At 34.6% G+C, this 15399-nt stretch overlaps 2 protein-coding genes across 7 annotated transcripts in view; one reads left to right on the top strand and one right to left on the bottom strand.

Moving 5' to 3' along the window:
• Positions 1–2587: 2587 nt before the first annotated feature.
• IL7 (interleukin 7) overlaps positions 2588–15399 on the bottom strand; it is a 45625-nt gene continuing 32813 nt past the window's right edge. For 2 of the 5 annotated variants that reach the window (XM_081070275.1, XM_081070274.1), the window contains 4 exons: positions 13814–13894; positions 12609–12740; positions 7876–7929; positions 4693–5713 (listed from right to left, as the gene is read on the bottom strand). In XM_081070275.1, coding sequence (XP_080926401.1) covers positions 5594–5713; positions 7876–7929; positions 12609–12740; positions 13814–13894 — 387 coding nt within the window. In that variant the 3' untranslated portion in view covers positions 4693–5593. Of the gene's footprint in view, positions 3616–4078; positions 4373–4691; positions 5714–7875; positions 7930–12608; positions 12741–13813; positions 13895–15399 lie in introns of those variants that run through there. The other 3 variants (XR_013994741.1, XM_081070276.1, XM_081070277.1) reach the window with 3 other exon arrangements.
• The window catches only part of LOC308506596 (uncharacterized protein), a 35870-nt gene continuing 33346 nt past the window's right edge, over positions 12876–15399 (top strand). The window contains exon 1 of one of the 2 annotated variants that reach the window (XR_013994739.1): positions 12876–13095. The gene's annotated coding sequence lies outside the window, so the exon portion shown is untranslated. The remainder of the gene's footprint in view (positions 13096–15399) is intronic. The other variant, XR_013994740.1, reaches the window with a different exon arrangement.

The raw sequence follows: 15399 nt of genomic DNA on the forward strand, positions 1-15399 counted from the left end.
AGGTGCCAACTTTGGAAGAGGTGCACTGCATCTCCTAATAAGACAGTGAAAAAAAGAGACAAAATCTTGAATGATGTTAATTTTTTTTTTTTTGAAGAAAGATTAACATGTTAAGTTTTACATCCTTTAGTTAGAATGAGAGAGGGCCCCAGGCTTCTATGGTTAATTCCAGTTCTTATTGCTTAAATTACATTGTTTACCAATGTTTACTATATATTAAAATGGGTAGCACTGTTTACTTAACTACCTCACAGATGTGTTAGGAACATTACATTTTATGAAATGTTTCTCAACCTTATTAAAAGCTTAACAGTTTGGAGCTATTTGCACCACAAGTGTGATATTCAGCATTTTATTCTTATGGTTTGATAAATTGGAAAACAAGTTACATACTTGATTCTAGATCTAGTCAGGCAACACTCTTTGTGTGACTCCTATTTTAATACAAGTAGATGGATAACCAACTATTTCAAAAAGTCCAAGAATTGTTTTTAGGTATTTTAGTTATAATCATATTGCAGAGATCATGGGACTAAAATAGAAGGCAGGCCAGTTTTGGGGGCAAAGGGGAATGCCATTAAATTTGAGACTGTAGAGTCACATTTAAAATACCTCAGACTAATTACTGTTAATTCTTTGTGGTGAGCTTAAAAGCTTTGACAGAGTGGACTAATTAGATTGTAATTACAGGACAGTTTAGGGTTTCTGCACTTAATAAAATTACACTAGGTTCATTTTTAGAAGTAACAAGCTTCCATTTTGAAAATTTAGTATTAAGGTCTTGGAATGTGAACACATTTTGTTATTTCTATAGTATTATTCATTCTTCTCCTGAGATTTTAATTAACTACTGGAAATCCTTAACCAATTGCAGTCGTTTGTAGGAAAAAAATACGCCATGAAAGCACCTTACGTTTTCCCTCTTCATTTCAAAATGATTTTGGTTGCTTTGATTAGACATTCTTTGCTGATTTTTTTTTTGTACCCATAGCTCTTTTGAACACAGCTGAACTAAAATTTTTTAATCTAAAGACAATTCCAGTTTTAATGAACTTATAAAGTAGCAAATCTACTTTTTTCCCATTCCGTTAGGAAATAGCTATTGCCAAAGTGAAGGAATAGATACTGTTTCTTGTTATATAAGGGTGATGTGCTTTGCAGAGGAATTGTTCTCTTAATAAAGTTGGAGTTTTAAGGGATATCAGTGTTCGTCTATACCATCTTTCCAATTCCAGAAAGGTTCTGTTCCATTTTGGAAATTTGAAACATGTAATTGGAAATCCTTAATAAAATTTGCATTTAATTAAAAAGAAAATATTCAAAGTCAAAACATATGTTTTTTAAATGAGAGAGTGGCTTTTTATTGGCCGATATTTTTGGTGTGTGTGTGTGTGTGTGTGGTTATGCATGCCATTAGCTGCTAAAGAAACTTACTATTTTATTAAAGTGTTTTTGACGTCAAAATCTTTAAATATGTTTTGTCACAAGATTCTTAAGGCATGGAAGCATTCTCTTCACAGCCAATGAAATTAAGCAGTTGAACATTTTAGGGAAGTCCAAAAGTTGATAAGAAACATTAATCATGTTTCTTAGATCATATACAGTTAGATAATATACAGTTTAATGGCAAAAAGTATTTGTCATGTGTACTTAATAGTTTAGCGATCATGTATAAAATCTTATACAGGAGTTTTTTGTTATCTCTAGTGAAAATGTGATCAGATTAGACATATTTAAATTGTTCTCAATTTTCCTTAGGCTAGAGGTGAACAAAAAAAATAATAGAAGAGGTACACAGCTGCAGTCAGCAGGGTTCTTGTGTCTATTTGCAGGTATATGTATTTTATAGGGTAAGTATATTTTTGGTACTGAGAGGTTGATTTTTCCAACTGACTATATTATTGAATAGAGCAGTGCAGAATCGTTAAGACAAAGTGAATGATAGCCACACTCATTTTTAGTCTCATTTTAAAATTTTTTCACTTAAATATTATTGTCAGGATACTCATTAGTTTTATTCTGGTTGACCACTAGGGGGTGCTTTTGGATAATATTTCCAGCCTCATCTTAAAGCCCTCTCAGCAGTATAGGTCTGAATTTTTATTGGGGGGGGACATGAAATTACAGAGATTTATAAGAGGTAGTTGTTTTTTGCTGTGTTTTTGTTGTGATTTTGATAATACATATGTTAATTTCTCAGAAACCAAGTCTAGCTCATTTTGGGCAACAGTGTACTTGTAACTGATAGAAATATTTAATATTTACCTCAATATTTTGTTAGCAAAATTATACATCTCAAACATAATATTCATGCACATTACCAAATAATCCTGTACTATTACTTTTAATATTTCATCTTAGTTGTACAACAGTTCTACTCTTCCTTAAGATATTTTTTCAATCATCTAGCCTAACTCACATAACATATGAGAGTGACTGACATCTATTTACATAGTTAAGTAAGTAGTTATACCAACTAATGTAAGATGCACAAAGCTAAAGCTGTATACTTACAAACACTTAAAATATGCTTTCTATGGTCTTCATTCTATGAAGTGCTAAGAATCAAGAGAAATAAGATGTGATTAAGTTTCTGCCCTAAAGTTGATATAATTTATTTGGAGAAGTTGATATGTAAACAGACAATTACAACTTAGGACAAAGAGAAAGATTTATTTGAATAGGACTTTGTTATAAAGGTACCAACAAAATGCTGCAGAAGAATGAAAATGGAGCTTCTTTCTCATCACAATTTACATATTTCCTGTTTTCTATTTTTCTCCCATGTCCCTACCGGGAGGAAACCTGGTAGACCATGAGCGAGAGCTATATGACCTTTTAGTGGGGAAAAGGCACGTGGCGGCGGAAAGGATGTTTGCGGGTGGTGAGGTCCGCCGGCGCTGTGCAACGTGGACTACGTTTGTCCTGATAAATGAGAAAAAGCGGTGTTACATACAAGTTACTGGTGATTCCATGTCTTCAATCTTACCTCCCATAACTCGACACTTTCACTTTCCTATTTTTCTTTTTCTCTCCAAGAATCTTAGTTTCTGTGCTTATTTGAATTTGCAACAATAAGGCTGGGAAAAGGAGGGTGCCAGTAAGTAGTGTTAAGTACTGGTGAGTATACTCAACAATAAAATACTGGTTTAATTCATCAAATCAGCAATCTTAAAATAAAACTGAAAACTGTAATGGGACATTAAGATGAATGACCTTATACACTGATGGTGGAAATATAAATTGATAAACGTTTGTAAAAAGTTGACTGAATTTACTTTAAAAGCCTTTATTATATTCATGTCCCATCACCTAGTGATTTTATTTATAAGAGATACTTGAAGGAGTAATCTGAAGTATGGAAAAATATTTCGGCAGGACACGTTTAATAGTCTCATGCTCGTACATTCTTGGTAATAAGGTACCAAAGGTTATACAAGTTCATGCACTTGCCACCATGTGCTTACATTGGCAGCACTGTACAAACAGCTCAGGAAGGTTTCATAACCTTGGTCTATCAGTGTCTCACAGCTGTGTTCGTGTCGACGGGTGGCGGTGTCTTGCTGAGTGGCGTTTCTTGTTGTTCCGTGTTTCTGTGCCATCACCAGGTCTGAGCTTTAATTGGAGCAATGAACAAACATTACATTTCTTGTTAAACTTGGCAAGAGTGGAAGTGAAATCAAGGACATGTTAGTCCAAGTTGATGGGGATAATGCCATGAAGAAAACGACAGTGTACAAATGGATTAAACGTTTTTTCTGAGCAGAGAGAACGCATCACTGATGAAGAGAGGTCAGCGCGGCCAGTAACAAGCAGAAGTGATGAAAACATTGCAAAAATTAGTTGAATAGTGTATCAAAATCGTCGGCTGTGAGAAGCATAGCAGACCAAGTTCACGTTGATAGACAAACAGTCAGGAAAATCTTAACTGCAAATCTTAGCATGAGAAAGGTGTGCACAAAAATGGTCCCGAAGGAGCTCTTGCATCACGACAATGCCCCAGCTCACACGGCACTGCTTGTGAGGGAGTTTTTAGCCAGGAAACAAATAACTGTGTTGGAACACCCTCCCTACTCACCTGATCTGGCCCCCAATGACTTCTTTCTTTATCCAAAGATAAAGGAAATAGTGAAAGGAAGGCATTTTGATGACATTCAGGATATCAAGGGGACATCACGAGAACAGCTTTGATGGCCATTCCAGACAGAGTTCCAAAACTGCTTTGAAGGGTGGATTAGGTGCTGGTGTCGGTGCATAGCTTCCCAAGGGGAGTACTTCAAAGGTGAGCGTAGTGATATTCAGCAATGAGGTATGTAGCACTTTTTCTAGGATCAGTTCACAAACTTAATTGTCACACCTTCATACATGGAATCTAAAAAAGAAAAAAAGCTCACAGAAAAAGAGATCAGACTAGTTAGTAGACAAGGAAAGTGGACGGAGGAGGCAATTGGAAGAAGGTGTTCCAGGATACCAGCTTCCAGTTATAAGATAAGTAAGTACTAGGGGTGTAAGGTACAACATGAAGACCATTGCTAACACTGCTGTATGATACATAGGAAAGTTGTTAAGATTAAATCCTATAAATTCTCATCGCAAAAGAAAAAAATTTTTCCTGTTTTCTTTCTTTTCCCAATAAAATTGGGGAAAAAAAACAAACCTGTTGAGGTCCGTTAAAGTGAATCTGACAGTGTTAGTATATAGGTGATTTATTATCAAAGGAGAAATGTTATACAAAGTAAGCAATTTGTAATACTGTATGAAAATACTTTTATATATAGCGTCAAAATTAAATATACATATTCCATTAATTAAAAGACCATCATATATTATTCTTTTAAAAAAATACTTCCCAAATTGCAAACTCATTTAGACAAGTTTTATTACACATAAATGACAGAAGAAACTCAGTACTACGGTTTAGAATCCTTAGAACAGGTGACTTTCTATTCTGTGAAATTGTTCTTTCTTTTCATTTTAAAACATTTGCTATGCCATTATTGGAGGTACTGTGTTATACATTCATGTTTAATCACATCTCAGTACCTCTCTTAAGTATCTTGGACTCCTTTATGGTGTTGCTTTATGTCTCTCGTTCGCCTGGGCATTATCCGTATCTCACTGTTAACTCTGAAACATTTCCAGCACAGACGATGACAATTTCCACTCACTGCAGTATATGGATGCACAGTAGGCCTCAAAATTATTTTGATAATAAAGCAATGTTAATTTTTAATCCTTGTAACCTTTATATACTTCACAGATTACATATGTCTTCTTCTGAAAATTTTTAACAGGTTTAAAAAGTATTGCTGCAACTAATACCTTACATGGTTTGTCTTGCAAAATGAACACCAGCTGATACATGTCCGCCATACATATGAAACAGTTCGTTGATTGCAGCATTCGGTTTCCATTGTTAATGTCCATCTTCTAGTACCACAATACGTATTGCTCAATTGCTCTAATCCATTTATACCAGGATTCATTCAGTAACTTCTAGGAGGAATTCTACCCCCCAAAATTGCATGAGCAGACAGATTCTTGATGGGTACAACTGAAGTTCACATGTTTTTACATTGTCACTCCATATTTTTCAATGTTCTTTAGTGCCTCTCAAAATTTTATTCCAACAAGTTTTTATCTGTTGTAGTAGCATCTTTAGGAAACACATGTCATCCTGTTTTCTCTGTTCCTTTAAAGATTTTTTCGCTTCCTACAGAAATATATTTTTAAAAAAAGTTTTAAGTTCACATTTTGATTAAAAAACGTGTTTTAAAATATTCAACCTATAAATTCCATCATGTTAGGTTATACTGAAATTTTGGTGTAACAGAAAAGAAGAATCTCGCATGATATTTTTAAACTATGATTTCTAACCATAGTTGTGATAATTGATGTATCTGAAATTCAAAGTTGTAGTTTGAGGTTTAAAATTCATTAAAGAGCTATGTCAAGTGGCTGCTGTTTTCACCCCTGCAACAGTGGACATACGAATGGTGTTCAAACTTCTGTGAGAAAGATTTTTTTAGATTACTTAAGTATTTTAATATGGAAGACAATGTATTTTTTGTAGAAAGAATAGTTAACACTGAAAATATCCAGAGTATTTTGACCAAGATGATTACTAAGGATCTACCCGATTGAGTGGGAGTCCTAAGGGCACACCAACAATCTTCACTACAGTATGGACAACACCTCCTCATGAGCTAGTTTTCAGTTCCTGATGAGAACCTTAAAAAGTGTTGCCTGTACAAGCTACAGAGAGGAGAAAGAAACAGCTCACATGGAATAGACATAGGGGAGTAATTGCATATACTCAGTTATATTCCCGTGAGCCCCTGGGAGTGGGCTTAGTACAGGGCAGGGGAATTCACTTAGACAACAACCAGTTATTGGTCAGGTGTCGTGCTCAGTGCTTTACAAACATTGTTTCCTTCTTATCTGCTTAACTGTGAAAATTGACAGTTTAAGCCTCCTTTCACAGATGAGGAAACTGAGCTACAAAGAGGATAAATACGCTGCCAGATGACATGACAAATAAGTATAATTACTGGGTCTTGAGCTCATCTTCCTAGTTTTGGTTTAGTCACAAATTCGATCACTCTTAGTTATATATTTAATAACATTAACACATACCCTCTAAATAATCCTTTAAAAAGATTAGACAACAGATTTCAAAGATAAATATGAAGGGGAATTTCTCATATTATTTTTAACGAGAGTCCCAGAACATATTTAAAAAGTACAAACTGACATTTATGTGACAAAGCAGATTTAAATACATAGACGTGAAAATTTCATGACTTTTCCTCAGAGACCAAGATTGAACATTCATTAAAAAGACCAAAAACAAAGAACCATGATTCTGTCTCTGTAATCCTGGGAACAAAGATGTGATCTTTCTTTTTAAAACTTCCTTTCCAAATTTTCTTAGCCCAGAAGCCCTCAATGTATTATATTGCTCATGCAATATAAATTTAACTCTTCCATTTCAGGTGAAATTTCTAGGTTTCTTGAGTCCCAGGGTATGCAAATTCGCCCTGCTTCTCTAGGAGGAGTAAGGAATTTCCATGTTCCCTTATATCTTTTGCATGAATGACGTTATAATAACAATAATGGGAACGTAAAAGAAGAACCCATCACTCTCATGAACGAGGTGTGTTCATTTTCACATTCCCATCCTAGTTAATATTTATATCCTTTTAATGTTTCATCAAATTCAATTCAACATTCTGAGTTTTTCATTCACAAATATTTCTGTATTGCTATATAATTTTGTGCAATATCTAATAGTATGTATAAATATATAAATATAGAATATTCATATACTATTATACATATATAATACACACGGTGCCAAAGAAAGTATACATATTTTAAGAAAGGATAAAACTGTATTAAAATTGTAATAATATACACCAATAACAAAAGGTGACTACAAGTCATGTGTATACATTTCATTGGCACCCCGGTATATATTTAATACTGTATACTAATAAAATAGATATAAAATAGGCTCTCACTTTTACTTTGTATTTTTTTACTAACTCAAAAGGATGGCTGTTTTTCTTCATACGCTTTCTAGTTTTTTCCTCTGTATAAATAGTTTATGACTTTTGCCTATTACCGACTGATGTTTCAATGTTTCGATTTGCTTTAAAATAAAAAATCAATGCTCTGATATTTCTCCTAGCTTCTTTTATTTTAAAATAGTGTTGTTGTTTTTTAAATGGTGTAACTCCTTCTATTAACATTATAATGAATATTTTCAAAACCAACCATAAGAAAGAAAATTCAAAGAGAAATATTAAGGAGTAAAAAAAAAAAGTTGAGTAAAAAGCTGATAAAGAAAGAAAATTATACAATTATTCTCACCAAATTCTTAGTGGGTTGGGCTTCACCCAGGGAAACTTGTTTTTTTCCTTTGTCCTTAAAAACAAAGTTACATTTACAACATTGAATATTAATCCTTTGTCACTCCTCCCATTAATGTAATTGCTAATGTTCACATGCCTCTCAGCTCATCTAATCTATTTGAGAATCCACTTCCAATTATTTATTGTTAGTACAGCAGAATAATTCCATTTAGAAACAGAATACAGGCATACCTTGTTTTATTGCGCTTCATTTTCTTTAATTGCTTCACAGAGAAAGCATTTTTTACAAATTGAAGGTTTGTGGCAACCTGCATTGTGCAAGTCTGTCAGTCTCCCTGAAAATAAGACCTAGCTGGGCAATCAGCTCTAATGCATCCTTTGGAGCAAAAATTATAAGATAAGACCGGGTATAACATAATAATAATATAATATAATGTATAATATAATAAATATAATATAATTAATATAATATAATAAATATAATACCGGTCTTATATTAACTGTTACTTAAAAGACTCGTTAGAGCTGATTGTTCAGCTAGGTCTTATTTTCGGAGAAACACGGTATTTTTCCAACATTTGTTTGTTTCCGTATCTCTTTGTCACATTTCAGTAATTCAATATTTCAAAGTTTTCCATTCTTATTATGTTTTCTCTGGTGGTCTGTGATCAGTGATCTTTAATGGTACTGCAATTGTTTTGGGGTGCCACTAACTACACCCATATAAGATGGTGAACTTAACTGATACATATTGTGTGTGTTCTGACTGCTCCACAGACCAGCAATTCCTGTCTCTCTCCTTTTCCTTGGGCCTCCCTATCCCCTGAGACACAATCGTACTGATTTAGGCCAATTAATAACCCTACAATGGCCTCTAAGTGTTTATGTGAAAGGAAGAGACGCACATCTCACTTTAAGTAAAAAGCTAGAAATGATTAAAGCTAGAAATGATTAAGCTCAGTGAAGAAGGCATGGCTCAAGCCAAGACAGATTAAAAGCTAGGCCCCTTGTGCCAGACAGTTAGCCAAGTTATGAATGCAACGGAAGCGTTCTTGAAGGAAATTAAAAGTGCTACTCCAGTGAACACACGAATGATAAGAAAAGCAAAATAGCCTTATTGCTCATATACAGAGAGTTTTAGTGGTCTGGATAGAAAATCAAACCCACCAAAGTTTCTTTAAGCCCAAGCCTCATCCAGAGCAAGGCCCTGACTCCCTTCAATTCTAGGAAGACTGAGAGAGGTGGGGAAGCTGCAGAAGAAAAGTTTGAAGCTTGGCAGAAGTTGGTTCCCCTGGGGTTGAAGGAAAGAAGCCTTAACATGAATGTACATAACATGAAAGTACAAGGTGAGCAGTAAGTGCTGATGGAGAGTCACAGCAAGTTACCCAGAAGTTCTAGCTAAGACAATTCATGAAGAAGGTGGCTACACAAAACAACAGATTTTCACTGTAGATAAACCTGCCTCATATTGGAAGAAGATGCCATCTAGGACTTTCATAGCTAGAGAGAAGTCAATGCCTGGCTTCAAAGTTTCAAAGGACAGGCTGACTCTCTTGGTAGGGGCTCATGCAGCTGGTGACTTTAAGTTAAAGCCAATGCTCATTTGCCATTCTGAAAATCCTAGGGCCCTTAGGAATTACATATGCTAAATCTACTCTGCTTGTGCAACAACAAAGCCTGGATGACAGCACATCTGTTAACATCATGATTTACTAACTATTTTAAGCCCACTGTTAAGACCTCCTGCTCAGGGGGATAAAAAACAACACGAAGATTCCTTTTAAAATATGACTGCTTGTTGACAATGCATTTGGTCGCCAAAGCGCTCTGATGGAGACGGACAATGAGATGAATGTTGTTTTCATTCCTGCTAACACAACATCCTTTCTGCAACCCATGGATCAAGGAGTGATTTCAACTTGCAAGTCTTATTATTTAGGAAATACATTTCAAAGGGCTATCGCTGCGCAGACAGTGATTCCTGTGATGGATTAGGGCAAAGTCGATTGAAAACCTTCTGGAAAGGATCCGCCATTCTGGATGCCATTAAGAACATTCGTGTTTCATGGGGAGAGGTCAAATAGCAACATTAACAGGAGTTTGGAAGAAGTTATTTCCAACTCTCTGGGATGACTTGAGGGGGTCAAGATGTCAGAGGAGGAAGTCACTGCAGATGTGGTGGAAACAGCAGGAGAACTAGAAGTAGAAGTGGAGCCTGAATTTCTGCTCTCTCATGATAAAACTTTAATGGATGTGGAGTTGCTTCTTATGCATGAGCAAACAAAGTGATTTCTTGAGATAAAATATAGTCCCGGTAAAGATGCTGTGAGGATTGTTGAAATAACAATGGAGTTAGAATACTACATAAATTACTCAGTTGATAGAGCAGTGGCTGTGTTTGAGAGGATTGACTCCTATTGTGAAAGAAGTTCTACTGTGGGCACCATGCTATCAAACAGCATCACATGCTACAGAGAAATTGTTGGTGAAAGAAAGAGTCAATGATGTGATAGACTTCGTGGTAGTCTTATTTTAAGAAATCGCCACCGCCACCCCGACCTGCAGCGACCAGCATCCTGATCAGTCAGCAGCCATCAACATGGAGGAAGGACCTCCCACCAGCAAAGTGATTATGACTTGCTGAGGGCTCAGATGACGGTTAGCATTTTTTAGCAATAAAGTATTTTTCAACTATTTTAGCAATAAAGTATTTTTAAAATACTAAAGTATTTTAAGACATGTACATTTTTAGACATAATGCTATTGCACACTTAATAGACTACAGTGTAGTGTAAACATAACTTATATGCACTGGGAAACCTAACAATTTGTGTGACTCGTTTGATTGTGGTATTCACTTCATTGCGGTGGCCTGGAACTAACCCGCAATATCTCCAAGGTCTGCCTGTTTCAGGAAAAAGGACAAAGCAAGGAGGTTAGCCTTCTGAAGACCCTGGATCCATGAGTTTGCAGGTATGCCCAGCACTGCGTTAATGACTGTGAAGAATGGAAAACTAATATAGCAGTGTACAGTAACAGAGACAAAACTAAAATTCTCATCAACATGAAAATAAAGTTATTCAATTGTTACATCCTGATTATAATTTTTTTTATACTTTACCCATCAGAAGCAAAATGAAATGAACAATAAAAGCCTGTAGCATGTCTGACTCATGAAGAAAATTCAACGTAGCTGAATTTTCAACATTTCTAACATCTTACCTTATCATTTCAAGACAAAGCTGGATTGTATCAGGTTAGTTAGTGTTGTAACATAATTTTATGTGATTTTAAGAATCAATTATTTGTGTTTCCTTTCTCTACAGTTACTTGATTTTGGGACATGGTGATCCATGCAAAGCTCAACACATGGAAAGAGGAATTGCAAATACATCGCATACCCAATAGCCCTACCCCTTCCCTAGGCCAAGAGGTGATATCACTAATTTGTTCTGTAGTTTTTTCAGGTAAGCCCTGACTTGAGGCTTATTCTCAGCACAGTGTTTCCAATAGTTGCTACTAAGCAATTGGATGTGGAAGCAACACGAAACCTGTCTGCCATTCCTGCATTAGACAGAATTTTGAAATCACTATAAATAAGGATTGAGAGCTGGTAGGCTAGAATATGAAGTCTTCATGAACTTGAGCTCTAGCGTTATAGAATGCAAAGAACAGAACAGATCAGATTTATAGAAAAGAGAACAGTAGAAATTCGATACAAAGGACTACATAAGTAAGGGGACAAAATGGGAAAGAAGCTTAGCAAATCTAGGACAGAAGAGCAGACTGGCTTGCCTCACATAGATAACAATGATAAGTGATAACATAGTGATAACTGATATCATCTTTTATTGTTGTCAATGTCAGTATAGCTCAAAAACAGTCTTAACATTTTACCTTCTGTGGGCAACGATTGGTGTTAAAAAAATAAAAGCAGACACAACCCTTTTTCCTATCATAAAAATGTTAAAAATTTCTTTTTAAAAAAATCCTAAGAAAATTTTTGGCTTTGTGTGGCAGCTGGTAAAATTCCTGAAGAGCAGGGTAATAGTAATAACAATATAACATTTATTAAAACCTTTTTGTACTAAGCACTTTAATGAATTATGCAGTGTAAGCCTTTAATATCCTATAATGTAGATATTATATTCTTCCTCTATTTTGTAGATGACATAAATATTTTCTAGTTTCAAGACGTCTTCCAAATTTTTATTTTTTAGTAACCACTAGCAGAGGAGTACGGAAAAGTTAGCCCTATACTTATCAAATTTATTAAAGCAAAAAAATAGAAAGTTGTTGGACATATATATGCCCAGTTTTAACATATAAAGATGTTTGTTAAATACATGCGATTACCTGGGTTTTTTTGGCTATGAGTTTTTATAAATGTATACATATATGGATTAAAATTATTAATGAATTTTAGAGATAAAAATTTACCATTTCCCACCCAACTTCTCACACTGGACTCCCTGAAAGTTACTATGGCAATGAAGTATGCATTCATTTATTTTTACTCCCATTTTATAAACTATTTAGTTGCCCTCACCAACAGATGAGTAGGCATGTTCCAAGTGGAGATTTTCCTCGTCCAAACTGAGTAAATGTATTTCAACGATAAGTTATAATCTTTTAGAATTCTATGACACTGGATATGATCACCAGAGAATGATACTACCCTATCACGGGAGGAGTGTATATTTTTGTTAAAGAAAATAGCCCTCAGCTTACCTTCCTGGTGCAGTTCAACAGTTTTAATGTGCCCTGGGAAACTACTGATAAGTGGTGCTTTAATTCCTCATGGATATTCGTGTTAAGAAAGTGCTTCAACTTGCGAGCAGCAGTTTTTAAAAACGTAGCTTCCTATTACAGAAAAAAATCAGAAGGGCTATGGTTCAAATAAAATATTAAGAAATGATAAGCTTTCTTAAGGATCCTAAAGCCAGAACTGTATTGCTAAGTAAAGCCCCACCCCCACGCAGGCTTTCTATTTCGGTTAATCACATGACTGACAAGTAACTAGACTGAAACTGTTTAGCTCCTAGGTGACAGTCTGAAGTGCCTAGAACTTGGTTTAATGATTATCTGACTTTTTCAATTCTCTTTCTCTTTTGTATTTGAGTGGTCTTACCACATATGGGTGAACATATCACAAGTTTATTTCATTTCATACAAGATAACCAAAGGAGAAGTCTCCTAGAAGCAACAATAATGAAAGGTATGTGTGATTTTACTTGTTGTTATTAATTTTTCACCTTTGGAGCTATGGATGAATAGCTGGCGATAAGGGTCATATTCACCTAAATCAAGTTTTTCAGATATTTAAGAAATTTTAAAAAAGAATTTATGGATATACTATTAGAAGTCCTGAGGTTAACTCGGCTATTATGAGTTTTATAAAAGACTGTTGAATACCACACTAGTTTTTGTAGAAAGAAATGACAACTGACTTCCAAACTTTTTTTGGAAGTTTTGTAAATTGTATTATTATACCAACTAGAAGTGGTAGTGGTGTGAAGGTTAGCAAATATTGAAAGAAAAAATTTCAAGATGCCTACAACTAAATTATGCCCATAACTTATGTTTATGTGTGTGCAAGCAATCGCTCTAACAAGTACTGTCCTGCATAAAAATTTCAGAAATAAGAGATGTGTGTCTTTGAATTCAGCAGTTCTTCTAGTGTTTTCTAGGTGAAAAATGAAATGCTAAAATAAAATAAAAATAATCAAATAAGCACAGGGCTATTTGTAAAATAAAGTATAAAGAAGACCATAGTATAACTTAATAGATCAGTGGGAACTAGCTGGTTAGAACAACAACAACAAAAATGTTATTAATATAATTAATATAATTATCTAACAGAGAGATACGAAAAATATAGGCTTCTGTGAAATCAAACTCAAGTGACATATAAAACTGCAAATAATTATCATTACCTTATCATCATCACATGAATGCTTTTTAAAAAAGTTATGTTCATTATTCAGGCAATTGCTATCATTCTCTCCTATCGGTGCCTGTAATAAATAATATAAAATTATATGATTAAACTGGGGACTTTTCTAATATGTAGTAATTATAAAAATAACAAAGTTTAATACTTGGTATTTATATGTACATTTTAAGGAAATAACTTTAGTGCTGCTTAGGTGACTAGGCATGAAGAATAGTTTTCTATAGTTGAAGAATAAACAAGTATATATACAAACCCTCACATATGTAGAGCTCCCCCAGATTCCACAGTTTAATCCCAAAAATCACTAAGAGGATCTAGCCCATTTGGGCAAATAAAAGGACTTATTTTAGAAGTTATACTATACAGACAAAATACTATAAATTTTGAAATAATGAAGTTGAGGTTATTTGGTCCAATTTTCTGCCACTATCAAACAAAAACAAAGGGAATTTACATTAGAATGAAGGAAAACCTCTTGACATTGAGAATAAAGTTTAAAGTCATTCTATAGAATTTTTAACAATCCAATTTGTCTGGGATGTTTGAGGTAGAATTTAGCTAAGAAATGATGGAATTGAATGTGTGTGTATTGTAATGTAGGAGTGGAGGGGCAGACTGATACATTCTCATATTTCATTTCTAAGGAATGTAGTACTAGAAGGTGGGGATTGCCCAAATCAAGAATTTAGTTGAGATACTAGGAAGAATTTTCTAAGGATTCAGATTCTCTTATGCATAGTGTTGGACAAGCTCTGTCCAGCAAACTAGCAATCCCATGCTATCAGAGCTTCTAGAAAGACTTCAAGCAATCTTAGCCTGGATGTTGTCACGAAAGAAACAGGATGAAAAATGGAATAATGGCAGGATTTAGTCATGGGCCTCTGATCTTCATCTCCCTCTCAGAAAACTGTGCATTATCTTGCCATCTGCAAAAAGCGTAAGTACTCTCTGGGTTTATTCTGACTTTAAACAAATATACTCTGTTTTACTGACAGGAATTACTGTCTGAACATATACTCATTTATTTAACCATACGACACTTACTACGGACCAATCTGCAAGGTCCTCTGCCAAACCCTATGGGGAAACAAAGATAAGAAAACAGTCCCATTTCTTGTGCCATTTGATAAAAAGGGAGGGTGCTGCATGCATTGGACATTGTTACATCACTCCTTATCTTTGGAAAAGAATGCTTTTGTAAACAAAAGATTTGTTAGTACCAACCACCTCAGTAATACTGCAAATAATCTCAAGTGCAAATAGATATATTTTCTAAAGCTCTCCTTATGTTGCTTTCATGCACATTCCTAAAATGGTAGTAGAGAATTAATGTTTGCCTATAAAATCATTTTCCTATTTATTTCCATTTAACCTCAAGAAGGATAATAAACCACATATACATTTCTCTTTGATAAAGCATGCATTTAATTTTTGCATCCTTCGGAAAAAAAGAAGACAAATGTGCAGCTAATCTGTGTGATGTTTTCCAATTTATCAAAAATATTATATGAAATATGTCCAGAACTCGTACCAATTTCTTGGAGAATTTAACAAGTCACATGACAC

Source organism: Rhinolophus hipposideros (assembly GCF_964194185.1).
Source record: "Rhinolophus hipposideros genome assembly, chromosome: 13".
NCBI classification, from domain to species: Eukaryota; Metazoa; Chordata; class Mammalia; order Chiroptera; family Rhinolophidae; genus Rhinolophus; species Rhinolophus hipposideros.